The sequence below is a fragment of the Conger conger genome, chromosome 16, assembly GCF_963514075.1.
Source record: "Conger conger chromosome 16, fConCon1.1, whole genome shotgun sequence".
NCBI lineage: Eukaryota > Metazoa > Chordata > Actinopteri > Anguilliformes > Congridae > Conger > Conger conger.
This window is the reverse complement of record NC_083775.1, coordinates 5529621-5547686: the sequence shown is the minus strand read 5'-3', so window position 1 is coordinate 5547686 and position 18066 is coordinate 5529621. Positions and strand designations below refer to the sequence as shown.

Genomic DNA, 18066 nt, shown 5'->3' with positions numbered 1-18066 from the left:
CGATTCAGACCCAAGAAACCAGGTGAGGCGGGTTAACTGTGTAATCAACTGCTTTCGTCGATCAGTTAAGTGCTGAGTAACAACAAAAGCCAGCACACCATAGAGTGTAGAAAGATATGGACCAAGTGCCTGTTACGTCACCCACTGACTATCCATGGGCCGGTGAAAGGCTCCTCCACCCAGTGTGTGAGAGTGAGTGACGTAATCTGTCCCTGATTCGTCCGCAAAGTATTGCTGTATTGTCTGAATAACACAGTAACTTTGAAAATTGGCACGTGGGGGAGGCATTTGATGAAGAAAAAAAAAAACACACTGATTGTGACTACATTTTCTTGTGGGGAAAAATTATTGACTTCGTACTTTGACCGCAATCGTACCATTGACTTTACATTAAAAAACGGGTCTGAATGACCTGGACTGGAGCCGCCTCTCAGCGCTCTCAGCATGAGCAGGAAATGATTTTGGAGAGGTTTTGGCCGCCTGCAGCACTTCCTGTGGCGCTCCAGGACCGGGGGTGAGGACCACCGTGTCAGCGTGTCTCCGCGTTCCTCGCGTGTGGGAAGAGAAGTGGTTCTGCTGGATTAGGCTCAGAAAGCAAACGATTGTCACTGCGTCTCGGGTGACTCCGTGAGAGGAACCCACCCCCCACCCCCTACCCCCCCACTCCACCCCACCCAACCCCGGTCCTCCGCAATCCCAGCATGCCTCGCTCTCACAACGGCCTCTTGTACAGCCACATGACTTCCTGCTCGTGCAGCTGCGCCCACACCCGCCCCTCCATCTGCATGTCGTGGTTGACGTAGAAGATGAGGGGCTTCTTCACCTTGTCGAAGTAGTGATCCGAGAAGGCCTTGTAGTTTTCCGTGATGAAGCCGTACGCTGAAACCTATGCGGGAGGTGGGGGGGAACAACCAAAGAGCCTTTTGAGTCTACAATAGGTACAATTTTTGTGTTAAAACCTTGCAAGACCATTGCAAATCCCTTCCTATCATTGAAAAAGGCTCACTGACATATTGACTCACCCTCTGCCTGTGTTTATAGTCCTTAAATTCGGGTTTCAAAATATACAGTTGACGGCCCGACCCTCTGTACCAAAACATTGTATAACTGTACAGTAATTCAAGCTCATTGGTTGGAAATTGGTTCTAATTGCCACAGCCAATGGCGTTTCAACGTCAGCGCGTTTACAGAGAAGGGGGAGGGGTTGAACAGTGTTGTGGTTTGAGGGTGTTTGTTGATGCAATTCCTCTCTTGACCGTTAGAAGTTAGGCAATTAGAAATTACCTATTGTACCTTCAGTGTTCAATTCCTCAGATTACATTACATTACATGTCATTGTCACTTTTTATCCAAAGCGACTTACAGTTGATTAGACTAAGCAGGAGACAGTCCTCCCCTGGAGCAATGCAGGGTTAAGGGCAGTCATGTACTGTAACCACTACACTACAGGCCGCCCTCAGATGCCTCTCCTCCGCATGAATGTGAGTCATACGCACGGAGAATGGGCAAAGAACACGGGACATTTTGCTCTAACAAAAAGTCAGTCAGGCTATTTTAACAAAAAAAGGACAAATTGAAAAAAAACTGCTGAACCACTTGAAAATTGCGAAAAGTCAAGTTGCCAAGGTTTCTGTTCAAGTACTTCATCAGTTGAAGTCCCATATACTTAACCCTCTCAGTCCCAAGCCCAATATGAACTGGTTCCTCCCAAGTCTCAATGGGTTTTGGCTTCGGTTGAGAAAGTTGAGAAAATTATTAAAGGGTTTTATTAAAGGGGTTCAAAACAATAGCATAGCGGTCATTATGATTTGCTGAAAAGGTTGAGAGTGCTAGGGATTGCTAGGGAGTGCTAGGGATTTTACGGTAGCTCTCTTAGGACTGAAAGGGTGAATAATACTGCATGAAAATGCTGTCCATAAGTTTTTAAATAAATCCCATGACTCATTTTTTAGTGTGGGGGGTTGTGCATCGCAGAGTTGGTCTGGCACCAGAATACCCCACAGGAAGTGGTAAAGCAGCCAGCAGGAAGTGGTGAGGTGAGGAGGAGGCCCGTACTTACCTGGTCACAGGTGTGCAGGGCGGTGAAGAGCATCAGGGCACCTGTGCTAGGCATGTACAGGTGAGCGTACTTCTTCCCCAAGAGTTCAGATTTCAGGAACCTAAACAACATCATTATATTACATTACATTCAAGAACCTAAACAACATCATTACAGTACACATTCATTACATTACATTACATTACATTCAGGAACCTGAACAACATCATTACATTACATTACATTATATTCAGGAACCTGAACAACATCATTATATTACATTACATTATATTCAGGAACCTCAGAACGTCATAACGGCACACTTCCATCATTCCACCCTATCGTCAACGGAACGATGTTGGCACTTCACACATGATTTCCTAAATTATTTTCCCGTGGGTTTTTTTTCCCCACAATTTGGAATGCTCAGTCATGGTGAGACTGCACTGCATTTTTGTAGCAAAGCATGGAGCATGAAATAGTTCAGAGTGCTGTTTCACTCCAAACAAGGCTGGCATGGCATGGTGTTGTATGACTGTATGACCGGGCGAGGGTTCAGAAAACGTGTGTTTTGAGAAATTGCGGGGGAAGGGGTTTCTCCCGAAAAAAGGAGATTCTTAAAGGGTTCAGTGACCCTAAAAATATACAATCCTACCTTTCTTTGATGTAGGTGATGAAGTCTGGGTGAAGCATCTTAAAGTCATCAACAGAGGACTTCTGACCAAAATACTTGGACGGCCTGGTTAACAGAAAATTGGACGGTGTTAAAAATTCAGACCGAACTTTACTTTGCTGCATCAATTCAAATCAGTGTTGTTAAAAAGCAGGGTTATATTCACTGATCGTAAAGGTCAGTAGGAACCGAGATTAACGGTAACCCCTACAGCACATTTACAGTGTTTTCTGATACAAGGTCAGAGACACTGAGAGAATGGACCTCAGGCAAGAACTACTTGTATGGACACATTTATTCTTAAATCACTCATACAGCTAATTTTCTAGAAATTGTGTTACATTTTTCATTTATTTATTCCATGATTGGTCCCAACCTGAATCATGTCTGCCCTATTCTAAACCAAATTTTTGACTAATGGATGGTATATGTCATTACAATATTTCAGTTTGAATATATACACGTCTATATAGGCTACTTCATAATATATGACCATATTGAAGTCATCCTGTTTGATGGTGGTATTTTATACTGTATTCAAATTATAATATAATTATAGTTGTTGACACAATTCCTCCATTTATCTATCTCAAGAACAGTTCTTTTTTCTAATTCTGAGATGCCATTTTTATGAATGACCTTTCAGGACAAATGTGCCATGCCTAACCTTATATGGCATTTTTGGGGTGTGAATTATGCTAATTCACAATTTTCATGAATGCGCACTGGGTTATGAATGCATGGGATTCACATGGGCAGTTTTCTTTTTTTTTTTTTGATTTTTTTTTTAAAGGCTTTTTTCAGCTTTATTGGACAGTATGGAGTATAGAGAGACAGGAAGAATGGGAGCCAGAGAGAGGGGAAGACATGCGACAAATGTCGGACGGTCGGATTCAAACCGCCGACGTCGCGGCTCGCAATGAGCATGCGGTCAGTGCTCTACAGGCTGCGCCACCGAGACACCCCAATGAGGACAGTTTTCTGATCGTACGAGAATGAATACGGGAATATTCTCCCATGAGGCCCAATGTGTCTCACAAGGCCAGGAGCAATCAATTCCAGCAAAGTATTCCCAACAGAGGATTTTCATTTACAACATAAAAGCATTATGAAACGCACTTCTAACAAACTCCAACAGGGGGACAAATAGCAGGTAAGAACTATTGGTAACACTTTAAAGGTACAATAGGTAAGATTTTTGTGTTAAAACATTGTTACAAGACCGTTGTAAATCCCTCACTGACATGTTGACTCACCCTCTGCCTGTGTTTATGGTCCTAAAATTTGGGTTTCAAGATATACAGTTGACGGGCCGTCACACTGTTCCAAATCTCTGTATAGCTGTACAATAATTCAAGCTCATCGGGAGAAAATTGGCAGCGCACTCACAGAGAAAGGGGTGGGATAAACAGTGTTGTGGTTTGAGGGTGCTTGTTGCTACAATTCCTCTCTTGACTGAAGTTACCTATTGTACCTTTAATACATCACTTTTACTCTGTCATACACGTGACATAACAGCTGTCACCAGATGGCATAACATATAACTGTCATACTCCTATCTGTAAATTTTATGACAGTAACATTTATGTCGCAACATCTGTCATAACATTTACCGACAGTTTTATATCATCTGCAATGCCATCTTGTAAAGTGTTGGTACAGTAGGTAATTTCGGGGAGGAATAGCAGCAACAGACACCTTCAAACCACAACACTCTTTATCCATCCCTTTTCTCTGTAAACGCGCTGACGTTGAAACGCCATTGGCTTTGGCAATTATATCCAATTTTCAACCAATGAACTTGAATTATTGTACAGTTACACAGTGTTTTGTGCCGGCCCATTTACTGTATATTTTGACACCCAAATTTATGGACTATGAACACAGGCAGAGGGTGAGTCAACATGTCAGCGAGCCTTTTCCAGGTGGGCGGAAGGGATTTACAATGGTCTTGTAACAATGTCTTAACACACAAAACTCTTGCCTGTCGTACCTTCAAAGCCCTATTTCAGTGGGCCCTGCCCTGACATACTCACAGGTCACCCTTGTCGTGGTCCGAGGAGACGGGAACACCTCGGATGGCGGCGGACATCAGGAGATAGTCGCGGGCGTTTGCCGGGATGAAGACGTAGTGCACACCCTGTGCGGAGGACGCAGAGAGAGAGAGAGAGAGCGTCACACCCTGAACGCAGACGCTAAATTAGCCCTCTGAAGCATCCTGCCCTGCCCTGAAACATTGGCGGTCTGGTGTCCGCTTTCCATCCCATTGCAGCACTGTGCCCGCGGTCATAAATAATCTCTGAGCGCTGCACTTGGATCACTTTTGGCCCTTTAGCTCTATCCCTCAGTGACGCCTGGAAGGCAGCAGGTTCAGCTCGGCCAACCGCACACATACTCCTTCACAGGCAGTATGTTTCTGACCTCGCTGGTTTGCCAATCTGTCGCCGTTACATTTTCGAGTTCTAAAGGCTGCTGCCCAGAGATGGGGACTAGAGTCAGCGACTCCAGACTCCTCTCGGACTTCCAAAAATGACTTGAGACTCGACTCGGACTTGTCAATAATGACCCGTAAACAATAAGAGTCACAATCAATCGTTATCTTTCAATAATTTATATGAAAAATGATCTTCGGTTCAAAACACACCCAACGTTGTTTTACGCGCCACACCGTGTGCTTTTCAGTTGCAACCATAGCAACGCCCTACACTGTATTTCTTGCAGCGTAGTGAACGTCGCAGTTCCGCATATTTTCAACTCGTATGATCTTTGAGTATGATCTATGAGTATGATCTATGAATATGATCTTTGAGTATGATCTATGATCTATGAGCTTTGAGTATGATCTATGATCTATGATCTATGAGTATGATCTATGATCTTTCAGTATGATCTATGATCTATACACTCGATATGGAAGCGGGACTGCAGGTCATGTTGAATGACCTGTTTGGTGACACTATGCAGTAGTTGATTGTTATTCCAGTGTCATACAAATATGAACTGTATGCACTTTAGCTTATTGTTAATAGGCATTGGCATTAAAAGCTGTAGAACCCGAGTTTGGCATGTGCTGTATTTGCGGTTTACATTACATTACATTAATGGCATTTGGCAGACGCTCTTATCCAGAGTGACGTACAGTTGATTCTCCATACGAAGCTGCATTTAGTCCAGGATTGAGCTTAATCTGTGTCCATGTAACCGGCCCCTAGTTTGGTATTGACCCTCATCTTATATTACAGGCCCAGGGTAATGTTCACATTGTCAGATCAGTTACACAGAGTTCTTAAAATAAAGAATGGTTATTTATTTTATCGTATGTATTGATATATCAATGAACTACCACACCAGACCTGAGGTTTTGGCGAAGCCTTTCACCGGCCAGCTTGAGAATGGCTTTGCCAAAATGTTGGCTCAGGTGTGGTAGTACGTTGATATATGAATAAATTAATTCAATAAGCAGTTTTTTTGTGCGTGCCCTTGGTAATACTGTTTCTTCAGTTGTCACACACTTGATGTCATATACAAAATATCGTCTGCCCTTCTCGTTTCTATATCTTCAACTAGCATAGCAATCGTGATGAATTTCTGTAGTCATACATGGCTGCACCATTCTGGAGACTTCAGACTTGACTCGGACTCTGGCTCAGAGACTTGACTCGGACTCGGACTCGTCCCTAAGAGAATTCAGACTTCTGCAATATGACATTTATATATATACATATTAATATGTGTTTTTATGAAGATTAGAATTGACAAAATTGAGGAAAAAGTTAATTTTGAAATCAGCTTGTTTTTAATAAATGAGATGCTGTTTTGTACTCTGTTGAATATGTGTCTTGCAGTTGGTGTACTGTACTTGTTTAGAGATAATAAATAACAACGCTTCTAGTCCTGCAGGAGAGACTATCCTGTGTCATGTTCACACTGTATTTTTAGGGAAGGTTGTTTTTTTTTAGCACACTCAAGAAGGCTAAATGTTTGTGTATTTTTCCCCTGTTGCAAATTTAAAGGCCCACACGCATCAGCTTTCTCTTTCTGGTTTTAGTGTCAAAAACGTCTGAATGTTTTCAAGATGGCCGCCAAATAGCATTGATTTCAGTGCTAATGGGACCAATAAATCAATTTTGAAGCATATTCCTGTTGTTAGCCTACATATTATCAGATTTCAGAATGGTCCAAATCGACTGCCTGGGCCATAACAAATGTAATTGGGAAGTAGATCAGTTTATTTGCTCAAGCTCAGGCTGACATTACTGCGGAATTGCCCTTTATACACATCCTTAATGACAAGAGCGTGACGGTGGTTTTCAGTTTTTTGGGCCCCGTACCTGTCCCTGGGGGACCCTGGTGAACCCTGCGCCCCGGTAGGCGGCCAGCGAGTTCTTCAGGGTGTTGGCGGTGAAGCCGTAGAAGGAGGTCCTGGTCCCCACGTCCTCCTCGTAGCCCTTGGTCACGGCGCCGTTAACCCTGGAAGGACACGGCGGTTAGGCCCGCCCACGTGAGGACGATACGCCGTACGCCACCACACGCCTGCGGCCTGTAGCGTAGCGGCTAAGGTAAACGACTGGGACCCGCAAGGTCGGCGGTTCGATCCCCGGTGTAGCCACAATATGATCCGCACAGCCTTTGGGCCCGTAACCCTGCATTGCTCCAGGAGAGGATTGTGTCCCGCTTAGTCTTAATTAACTGTACATCCCTCCGGATATCTATATGGAGCGTCTGCCATTCATGTAATGTAATATCGCAATATAAACAAATATTGAAGCGTGCACAAACTTTATAATGTTGTTCTGACTTAGGTGCACTGCTAACATGGACCCCAGGCAAAGAATAGCCTATGCCCACTGAATAAAAGAAAATTTTTAACATAATTTCCAACGTGCTTTGATTGAAGAAATTGCGGACAAACAGACAATTTAAAAGAACATCAATTTAAATAAATACTCTTCATCGCGGTTTCAAGCGGTCTGTTGTGATGCGTTTATCTGGCACGGTCATCTCTTGATGCCGGTAAATATGTCGTGCACTCCTTACGGTGTAATGCTTCTCAGCCACTGGAGAATAAAAGCCAGCGTGTTTATCACCGGGAGCTATATCTCCTGACGGTACACAATGAATCATTGGCAAGTCAGCCCAGACGAGTGTTTCTCACGCGAGCAGTTCGACCTGTTAAGTTGTTCTTAAAAATGGCCCCGGGGGGTCATCCCCCCACGCCTATTGTCATTCCAGCTCGCTTCTATCCATCTTTAACGATCGCCATTGTCGTGTAGACACCCGTCGATTTGAATGCGAACGGCCGCGCCCGGCCCTCAGGACGCGGGCGCGGCCGTCACCTCCGTCGGGCGCGGGCGCGTCGGGGAAGGGCCGTCGTCAGGGAAACGCACCTGAAGACGAACCGGTGGGCGTCGATGTCCGGGCCCTGCCGCGAGCCCCTCAGGATCCCGCCGTTGCCCACGACCGCGCAGCGGACGCACCCCGGTCGCCCGCCGCGCTCGAACAGACGCCCGTGCCGCGGGTCACTGAGGAGGGCCAGAGTCGAGTTCACCACTGACACGCACAGCGCGCGCACACACACACACAGACAACACACACACACAGACAACACACACACATGCACAGAAACATGAGAACCCTGCGTATGAACGCACGCGCGCACACACACACACACGCACACACGAATGAACATGTATGCAGGCAAAGGATGTGGTCTGATTTTAAACAACTTACTATTATATGTGTTTACGTTATGGTAAATGGTCCGCTATTTATATAGCGCCTTTATCGCAATTGATGCTTCTCATTCGCCCATTCACACTCGCACTCGCACACCAGCGGCAGTTGGCTGCCATGCAAGGCATCGACCAGCTGGTCAAGAGCATTTGGGTTAGGTGTCTTGCTCAGGGATACTTCGACACATCCAGGGCGGGATCAAACTGGCAACCCTCCGACTGCCAGACGACTGCTCTGACCTCCTGAGCTAATGTTGCCCACATTATAAATGTACATCAAACAGAAATCAATTCCCCGCCCAAAGCACTTACACAGCATGAAACCTGTGCTTTTCTGAATGTTGAAAGTCTTAAAGCAAATTGAACTGTGGTAGGGGGACAGGGGGGCAGGTTTACCGTCTAGGGGCACACCCTTCCAGCCATAAGGGGCCTGATTCAGCCGCAGACGCTGCCACTCCTGGGGGCTAACGTTCCCCGCCCACTGCAGCACCGGCACGGAGAAGTTGAAGACCTCACGTAGAACCGGGTCCTGCTGGGCTGTGTTTCTGAGGGAGCACGGCCTCAACGACTGGAGGAGCACAGGAACCAATCACAGACTGAGACACAAGACCGGGAACCAATCACAGACTGAGAAACAGGAACAGGAACCAATCGCAGGCTGAGAAACAGGAGCCAATTACCAACTGAGACACAGGAACAGGAGCCAATCACAGGCTGAGGAACAGGAACCAAACACAAGATTGCGATACAGGGACCAATCACAGACTGAGAAACAGGAGCCAATTACTGACTGACACACAGGAACAGGAGCCAATCACAGGCTGAGGAACAGGAACCAAACACAAGATTGCGATACAGGGACCAATCACAGACTGAGAAACAGGAGCCAATTACTGACTGACACACAGGAACAGGAGCCAATCACAGGCTGAGAAACAGGAAGCAATCACAGACTGAGACACAGGAGCCAATCACCGACTTAGACATAGAAGGCAATCACAGACTGAGATACAGGAGCCAATCACAGACGGAGATACAGGAATAGGAGCCAATCACCGACTGAGAAATAGAGGCAATCACAGACAGAGATGCATAATGTGTGCTCTAATTGGAGAGAATCCACTGCTGATGTGCACCCAGACAACAGGACTTTCCCTTCATTGCTCTTACCCACCTCATCCACTGGGGGCGCTGTGGTCATCTCCACGTCATCTTTTAAAACAGGGAGGCTGCTTTCCGTTGCTTTCAGTGGTCTGAAATGAAATTGAAAGCGGTGATGACGCCATTCCAGGACGGTAACTTTCAGGTTTTTATTTCTGTTGTAGTGAGCAGGTCTCTGCGGCAGCCAGGATACACGGGAGGACTGGGCACAGCAGCCAACAGATAGTCGCCAGTAGAGGGCAGCAGACTAGATCCACACTTCACTTAATCTGCAGTTACAGGTTTTGTGTATTAATTAGCAATGTACTTATTTTTAAGTGTCGTATTCTATTCTGAATAAGGTGTGATGGATAATCGGCTCTAGCCCATCGGGACATGTTGGCCACAGTTATGATGCAAGTCAGTATTGACTGACTCCAGCTGGTCCAGAATGCTGCAGCCCGCCTGATCACCAGTCAGCCCAGGTCGGCTCGTGTCGCCCCGCTTCTCATTGGCCTCCACTGGCTTCCTATTGCCGCACGCATCCGTTTCAAGGCCCTAGTGATGGCATTTCAGGCTGCTAAGGGGACTGCCCCACCTTACATACAATCCTTGATCACTCCCTACTCCCCAGCTAGACCACTCCGGTCTGCCAGCTCTGGTCACCTTATGGTTCCCTCTCTACGTGCACCTGGCGGTCGAGCTGCACGTTCACGCCTGTTTTCTGTTCTGGTTCCTCAGTGGTGGAATGACTTGCCTACCACTGTCAGGACCGCAGAATCCCTCCCCCTATTTCGACGCAGACTCAAAACACACCTTTTCAAACTCTACCTTAGTCCTCCCTCCTGATTTCCCCTGCCCCTCCATTCTGATATCCCTATCCTTGTCTAACCCCCCCAAAAAAAACTTTCCTAGTTCTGGATGTGATGCTTTGACTTGTGGTAGAACCTATGCACTTGTAAAGCGCTTTGGATTAAAAGTGTCTGCCAAATGACAAAAATGTAAATGTAAATTACTGACTTTACTTGAAGACTAAAGTTTGACTGACTTTACCCGGAAACCTCTGCTGTCAGCTCCTTCCGTTTCAGAGTAGAGGGGTAAAAAAATATGCAGTGCAAATAAGCTTCACGGTGACGAACATTTTAGTGGAGCAAAAATAGCTTTCTAAAAATGTCTTCTGGTTTCTGCAGTTTGGTCTTTGAAAGCCCCGGAAAGGTTCAGGCACTGCACTGGCGTGCGCATCTGGTGCCTTATCGCGGCGTTGCAATGTTTATCTCCGGAGCGCTGGGCCCGGCCCCGTTTCTCAGAAACAATCACCGCGCCTCAGCGCTTCGGGCCTAGGCTTCCCCTGCGTTTCCATGACAACGAGGGACTCGAAACCCTCACATTTCCGTTCTGTTTCACCGCGTTTAAAAAAATAAAGAAATAAAGAAATAAAAAACGACGCTAGTGCATCACTAAAGCGCCACAGCGAGTTTATTTTTTTATTTTTTATTTTTTTATTTTTTTTGTTATTCCCTCCACAGCGGGTTTTAAGTAGGCTACGCGAAGAACCAAAGTAAAAACTCTGAAAGAACATAGGCTACACCCTTATAACTAATCGATAGCCAACTAGTTTGCAAAGTGGACAGAAGTAGAGAGTGACACAGTGTAAGTCTTGTCTCTTATCACAGCGTTGGTGCCTTTGTAGTTTTACATTGCAGTGTCATCAAAGAGAGGGAGTAGACAGTATGATTAAAAACATACCCTGGTGTAAAATCCAGCTTCCAACTGTTTCTAAACATAACTTGAGCTGTTTTTTTTGTTTTTTTTCTTCAGACTACGTTACTTTCTTCATAAATGAGCTGTGGCCATTTGTTCATGTTATCCCACCAATCACAATTACAGCATTACTGAGTATGTATGATGGGTTTTCTGTTCGATCTGATTACTTTCAGAGGTACAGTGGGAGCAATAATTATTTGATGCCTTGCTGATTTTGTAGGTTTGTCCCACTTACAAAGAATGGAACTCTTTTTTTTTAACATTGAGAGACAGAATATCACAAAATAATCCACAATAACATCATATAAATGTTATTAATTTAATATCATATTTTCACATGAAATAAGTATTTGATCCATAGAACAATAGGACTTAATACTTGGTGGAGAAACCTTTGTTGGCAAGCACAGAGGTCAGACGTTTGTTGTAGTTTTTCACCAGGTTTGCAGAGAGCTTGGGAAAAACTCCTCTTTGCAGATCCTCTCCAAATCCTTAAGGTTCCGAGGCTGTCGCTTGGCAACATGAAGCTTCAGCTCCCTCCACAGATTTTCGATGGGATTTAGGTCTGGAGACTGGCTAGGCCACTCCAGGACCTTAATATGTTTCTTTTTGTGCCACTCCTTTGTTGCCTTGGCCGTATGTTTTGGGTCATTGTCATGTTGGAAGACCCATCCACGACCTATTTTCAGTGCTCTCACTGAGGGAAGGAGGTTGTCGCCCCAAATTTCCTGGTACATGGCCCCATTCATCCTCCCCTCGATACGGTGAAGTCGTCCTGTCTCCTTAGCTGAGAAACACCCCCAAAGCTTAAGGTTTCCACCTCCATGCTTCACAGTGGGGATGGTGTTCTTGGGGTTGTACTCAGCATTTCTCTTCCTCCAAACACGGCGAGTCGAGTTGATGCCAAACAGCTCTATTTTGGTCTCATCTGACCACATCACCTTCTCCCAAGCCTCCTCTGGATCATCCAGGTGTTCTTTGGCAAACTTCAGATGGGCCTGTACATGTGCCTTCTTCAGCAGAGGAACCTTGCGCGCGCAGCAGGATTTTAATCCTTCACGGTGTAGTGTGTTACTGATGGTTCTCTTCGTGACTGTGGTCCCAACTGCCTTCAGGTCATTAACAAGCTCCTCCTGTGTAGGACTGTGCTGATCCCTGACCTTTCTCATGATCATTGATATCCCACGAGGTGAGATCCTGCGTGGAGCCCCAGACCGAGGGAGATTGGCGGTGACTTTGTGTTTCTTCCATTTTCTAATAAATGCTCCAACAGTTGTTAACTTCTCACCAAGTTGCTTGCTTATTTTCTTGTAGCCCATCCCAGCCTTGTGCAGGTCTACAATTTTGTCCCTGATGTCCTTAGACAGCTCCTTTGTCTTGCCCATGGTGGAAATGTTGGAATCTGATTAATTTTGTGGACAGGTGTCTTTTATACAGCTACATAACGATGTAACGAGTTGACACAGGTGTTTTGGGTAATGAGTTGATATTAGGACTGCTTCTTAATGGAAAACTAACTGGTCTGTGGGAGCCAGAATTATTGCTGATTGGTAAGGGGATCAAATACTTATTTCATGCAAAAATACGATAATAAATTAATAAAATGTATATGATGTTGTTATTGTGGATTATTGTGTGATATTCTGTCTCTCAATGTTAAAATGTACCTATGATTAAAATTCTACACAGTTCCATTCTTTGTAAGTGGGCAAACCTACAAAATCAGCAAGGGATCAAATAATTATTGCTCCCACTGTATGTTGCCAGGTGAACACGTTTTAACAAATGTTGTTAACAAAGGGGAAACTAACTGATCAGACTGTACGTTTCTGGTAACGGTAGCAGTAAAGGGTGGTGACCTTGGAGGTCGCTGGCTGTCTGTTCTAACCTCGACAGGAAACCCTGCAAAACCTGTTTCTGGCCCCTAGCGACAACAGTAACCCGCACAGCTGGTTTGGGGCTATGTAGAAACGGGGTCTGGGACAGAGAATACACAGTTGTATGTTGTAAAATACAACCTACCACAGATGTGAGAGAAATGTCGATCCAACCCCTGCCAGAAAAAAAAACAGCTCAAGCTAGGTTTTGAAACAGGTGGTAGCTGGTTGACCAGTTCAGACAAGCTCTATACTCAACGTGGTTTGACCAGCTCAAACTATGTTTTGAAGCAACTGGTAGCTGCTATTTCAAGCTCATGCTCATCGCTGGGTTTTACACCAGGGACCAGAAAGTAAAATGGAGTTCCGGCACACACACCACTGTCAAATGCACGTAAAGTCCCACGTAGTATCCACTTATGTATCTCGTCGAGATGCTTGAATTGATCTAAGATTCAGTTCAGGAAGGGTGTGTAGACATAATCTTCTACACAGACACGAATAGCAACTGCAGGTACGCTACAGTAAGGCGCGAACAGCCGTAAACACCTATGGAACACGGTAATGACAGCAAATGTGAATTTGCATGGCTGCCACTCCACTACACGGGTAGAACAAGAGGATCATTTTCATGTATGTCTTCTTTTTTTGCATAGACTTCACGAACTTTTTCCCTTTAAAAATAGCATAATGTCTAAATTTGCCCAACTTCTTTTTGCTAAAGGAATGCTGAGCTAGTCTGGTCATGCCTACTAGCTGCGGTGCTTTTTGAAGCTTAATCAGTTTCTGTATTTCAGACAATATTTGTAAAAGGTTTGACAGTGAGAGGGAAATTAGTCAAATTATACCGTATACTCCGGGATGATTGAAATACTGCGTTGGATTTTTCTGAAAAAAAAGTTTAGCGAGCAGTGTAGCCTGGTATGTATTTTTCACACGTAACACCTGTAACAATAGCATTGCGTCTGCATTAGGCTATGATGTGTTCTTCTGTACACGATACCCCTCGTTAAGTCTCAAGAGAAATGCAATGCATCCTAGCTGAAAATGTTACACAGTACCGGGGTTGTTTCAAACGAAGTATACTACACTGTTTCAAAAGTTGGCAACTTTCGATAATGAAGCAGTCGCTATACTGGCCATAACAATGGCTCGGAGATTGAGGACAATTTCTCAGATAATCTCACATCGTAAATACGTTTACTTTACTAGATTCGCCAACTAATTAGAAATGAGAAGTGACGCTATTTGTAACTTTTCTAAGGTGGCAGCTAGTTTGCAGAACACAAGCGAGATAAAAGTCGTTACGTGGTAGCCTGCAATTACCTTCCCAGGATGACGCGCCCGCCACTGTGTATGAAATCCAAGTCATAGTGTCCGTAGATAAAAGCAGTTATGGTGAAAAATACAATCCCCAGAAGAAAAACGCACTTCCATGTGCACGTTTTCATGCTCGCTGGCGAGGGAGAATAAAAGATACATAAAAATAAATATAAATGGAATCAACCTCGGGCATTAGCCGACCGTCTCGTCTTTGTCATGGTTGCCTGGGAATAAAATCACGGAAGGGTACGAAACAAAACAAAAAGGAGAGGAAAAAAAGAGGGGAAAAAGTGCGAGATCGGCTTAAATCCACGACCCCCCGCTGTTGTTCACTTCGCTGGCGCTCCCGAGAGAACGAGAGGAGGTGTAGACAAGAGGAAGCGAGGGGCAGTGTTCAAGTACAGTAGCGAGAGAATGCCAACCCCACTCTCCACACGTGCCGCAAATTGCCCAGAGACACGATCAAGAAAGTTAAATATTTAACTGTGGAATTAGGCGTGATAAAGCAATGAACTGGCAGTGGCATGGCATTAAAGCATAGTCTGTTTGTTTTTTCAAACCCTGGATAAAAAAAAACAAAAAACAGCTGTATTATTGCACAATGACTGTACTCATTATGTGAATAATTTAAATAAGGCACATGTCTATAGTATCATGTTTGAGAGTGCTATACTTGACCTCCTGGCAAATCTTCCCTTACATGCCTAGATTCCAGAAATGAGTAATCCAGTCCAGCCGGTGATATTAAGTTCACTGAGGTGCAAACAATGAAGGCTAACATGCAGGAATCCCAGTTAGAAATGGGAAATTCTGTTCCCAGTTAAAGCTAAATAAAGTATTTGGAATCCTGCGCTTGGTTGCACAAAACACCTTATTTATCCCTGAGAAATTACCCTTAAGTATCCCATCGAGTTAAGTGAGTTGCATAACAACCCCGTAAGTTAATTTTTATTTAATTTAATTTTTCTGAACTGGAGCCTTCTGCTAAATGCTTTGTAATGTAATGTAATGTAACGCGTAATGTGGGTTTTTCTGTGGTGTTGAGAAGTGCACTGGACCCCCCTGACCTGCTGCACTGCCAAAAGGCAGAGCTGTTTGGCTTGTTGGAAATGTCCTGCTATAAAACTCGTACAAGTGAGAACACCCTGCCTGATGGCCACCATTTTCACACTCTCCTTTGTTTGGAGAATGTCCTTCCTGTCCTGACTCGAGGGAACGTGTCCCACGAGCAGCACCAGTGCATGGAACTTAAAAGTACAATAGGTAAGATTTTTGTCTTAAAATATTATTACAAGACCATTGTAAATCCCCTTCTTATCATTGAAAAAGGCTCACTGACATGTTGACTCACCCTCTGCCTGTGTTTACAGTCCTTAAATTAGAGTTTCAAAATATGCAGTTGACGGGCCGGGACTCTGTGCCAAAACATCGTATTGTTGTACAATAATTCAAGCTCATTGGTTGAAAATTGGTTCTAATTGCGACAGCCAATGGCGTTTCAACGTCAGTGCGTTCACAGAGAAGGGGTGGGATAAACAGTGTTCCTCTCTTGACTGTTAGAAGTCCGAAATGACCTATTGTACCTTTAAAACACAGAGCTGGGAATTAGCCCCTAGCCATGCCTGCCTGCCTGCATGGCTTGTGTTTATATTAAATTACAGCATCACTTTTCACAGTATGGTTAACATATAAAAATATATGTTCATATTTGTGAATTTCTTTCGCAAAATGTTGTCGTATTTTCCTTGCAAGTGTAGCTGATGGGACGAATCGCCAGTCGCCAAGAATAACCCAAATCTGTTATTAACCTGTTATTAAATGGATATGTAATATATGCTCTAGTTGGGTACTTTGGATAAGCAAGATAATTAGGATTGGGCATTGTTTTTGTCATTCATTGTTTTTGCTGGAATTTTGTTTTGCTGGTACCAAGAACATTGTGTTATGGGAACAGCTATTGAGTAATATGAGCCAGCTACACTTATAAATATTGATATGATATGTGGAGCATACTAGTTAATCACTAGTGTGGCTAGTTACCGCTTGTCTGTATTGATATGTGTACCTAGTTCATCGCTAGTGTGGCTAGTTATGACTGGTCAATATTGATGAATCGTTTGGGAGGGTGTGATTGGGCAGATTGATTGCAGTGGAATGCCACAACAGGACTTGAAGCAGCACGTCGCCAAGGGCCTGTGGGTAAAAACGGACCCTTGACTACAGTTGCTATGGGCTATCTGTAGGCCACCTCCATGTTCAGTCTGTAGTAATGGGTCTTTGTGTTCAGTCCCCTGTGACAACAGAGTAAAAAAACACAAAGGAGAAACGCTTCTTAAGTTTTTATATTGAACAATGAAAATATTTTGTATCCGGTTTCCAATAGCCGGTGATGGAGGTACCGCAAGAGTTAACCAGGTGTGTCCTTTATTTGCGTTTCTCCGCTTCTGTTTCCTGACCGGGAACTACAGTAACCTTGAAGAGATCATTGCTGGTGGGTAGAAGTCATATGCCTTTGATACAAAATGGGCATCTTTTTTTTGTTCAGAGCTGCCCTACGACAGCTTATGACCTCTGCTCACAGCCGGACACAAATCTTTCACAAATCCAGCAGTTTACGGCATTAAATACACTCCTAAAGGTCAGAGTTCATAAAAAATATTAGCTGCCCAGTGACCCCAAAACGTTTCCTGACCAAAAGGTCAGCTTGTCCAGAATGGGAGCTGGTTAACTCCTCTGTAACCGTGAGAAACGTGGATTCCGTACCCTTTTTTCTTCCGTCCACAATCCACTCGGCTCCCGGAACAATCCCCGGCACAAAAGCGGGAGAGGGTTCGAGGGGGGGGGGGCAATTTCATAGACTCGCAGATGGAGTGAAAGACCACCCACCCCCCCTTCTTTTTTTTTTTTTTTAAATCGGGATGAAAAGAATAAAGGAACCTCAAAGGGGAGAGTGAGAAACCTTGGGGAGTTACCTAGCAACAGGAATGACTCGGCGAGCCGGTTTTTAATTGGCCCTCGAGCCGAAAAAAAGGCCGGCTTCCTTCCACCAGCTGGGGGCCGCTGTTTCCCGGCAGAGCCCCCAGCGCCGGTGTCAGGGAGATGCGTGTCAGGCCCTGAGGAATGCCCGTCAGCCGGCAGGGAAACTCCCGCTGCACCCACGGACTCCGGGCCGCCGGGACTTGGAACGGGAATGAATGGTGTTCCTTTATTCCGCCAGGCCGACCCTCGTGATCCGCCATCTCGCGCACTGTCACCGCTTCAATTCACTTACGCACGGATGGACACACACACACACACAGACACACACACACAGACACAGACACACACACATACAGACACACACAGACACACACACACACACACACACACACAGACACACACACACACACACACACAGACACACACACACACACACACACACACACAGACTGACACACACAGACACACACACACACATACACACACAGACACAAACAGACACACACACACACACACACACACACACAGACACACACACAC

The 18066-nt window shown here is 44.9% G+C and overlaps 1 protein-coding gene across 1 annotated transcript; it reads right to left on the bottom strand.

Annotated features, from left to right (window-relative positions):
* Positions 1–684: 684 nt before the first annotated feature.
* st6galnac2 (ST6 (alpha-N-acetyl-neuraminyl-2,3-beta-galactosyl-1,3)-N-acetylgalactosaminide alpha-2,6-sialyltransferase 2) lies at positions 685–14940 on the bottom strand. The gene is made up of 9 exons (XM_061224399.1): positions 14551–14940; positions 9618–9696; positions 8840–9011; positions 8099–8261; positions 7043–7181; positions 4748–4851; positions 2694–2777; positions 2060–2159; positions 685–886 (listed from the first exon to the last, which is right to left on the bottom strand). The coding sequence occupies exons 1-9, from the start codon at positions 14673–14675 to the stop codon at positions 713–715; spliced, it is 1140 nt and encodes a 379-aa protein (XP_061080383.1). The 5' UTR covers positions 14676–14940; the 3' UTR covers positions 685–712.
* Positions 14941–18066: the final 3126 nt, after the last annotated feature.

Excerpts from the sequence above, each read along its gene's own strand:
- st6galnac2 (XM_061224399.1), bottom strand. The coding sequence starts at position 14,675 with ATGAAAACGTGCACATGGAAGTGCGTTTTTCTTCTGGGGATTGTATTT. Across the intron at positions 9,697-14,550 it reads GGGCGCGTCATCCTGGGAAG|ACCACTGAAAGCAACGGAAA; the intron begins GTAATTGCAGGC and ends ATTTCATTTCAG. Across the intron at positions 2,160-2,693 it reads ATCACCTACATCAAAGAAAG|GTTCCTGAAATCTGAACTCT; the intron begins GTAGGATTGTAT and ends GATGTTGTTTAG.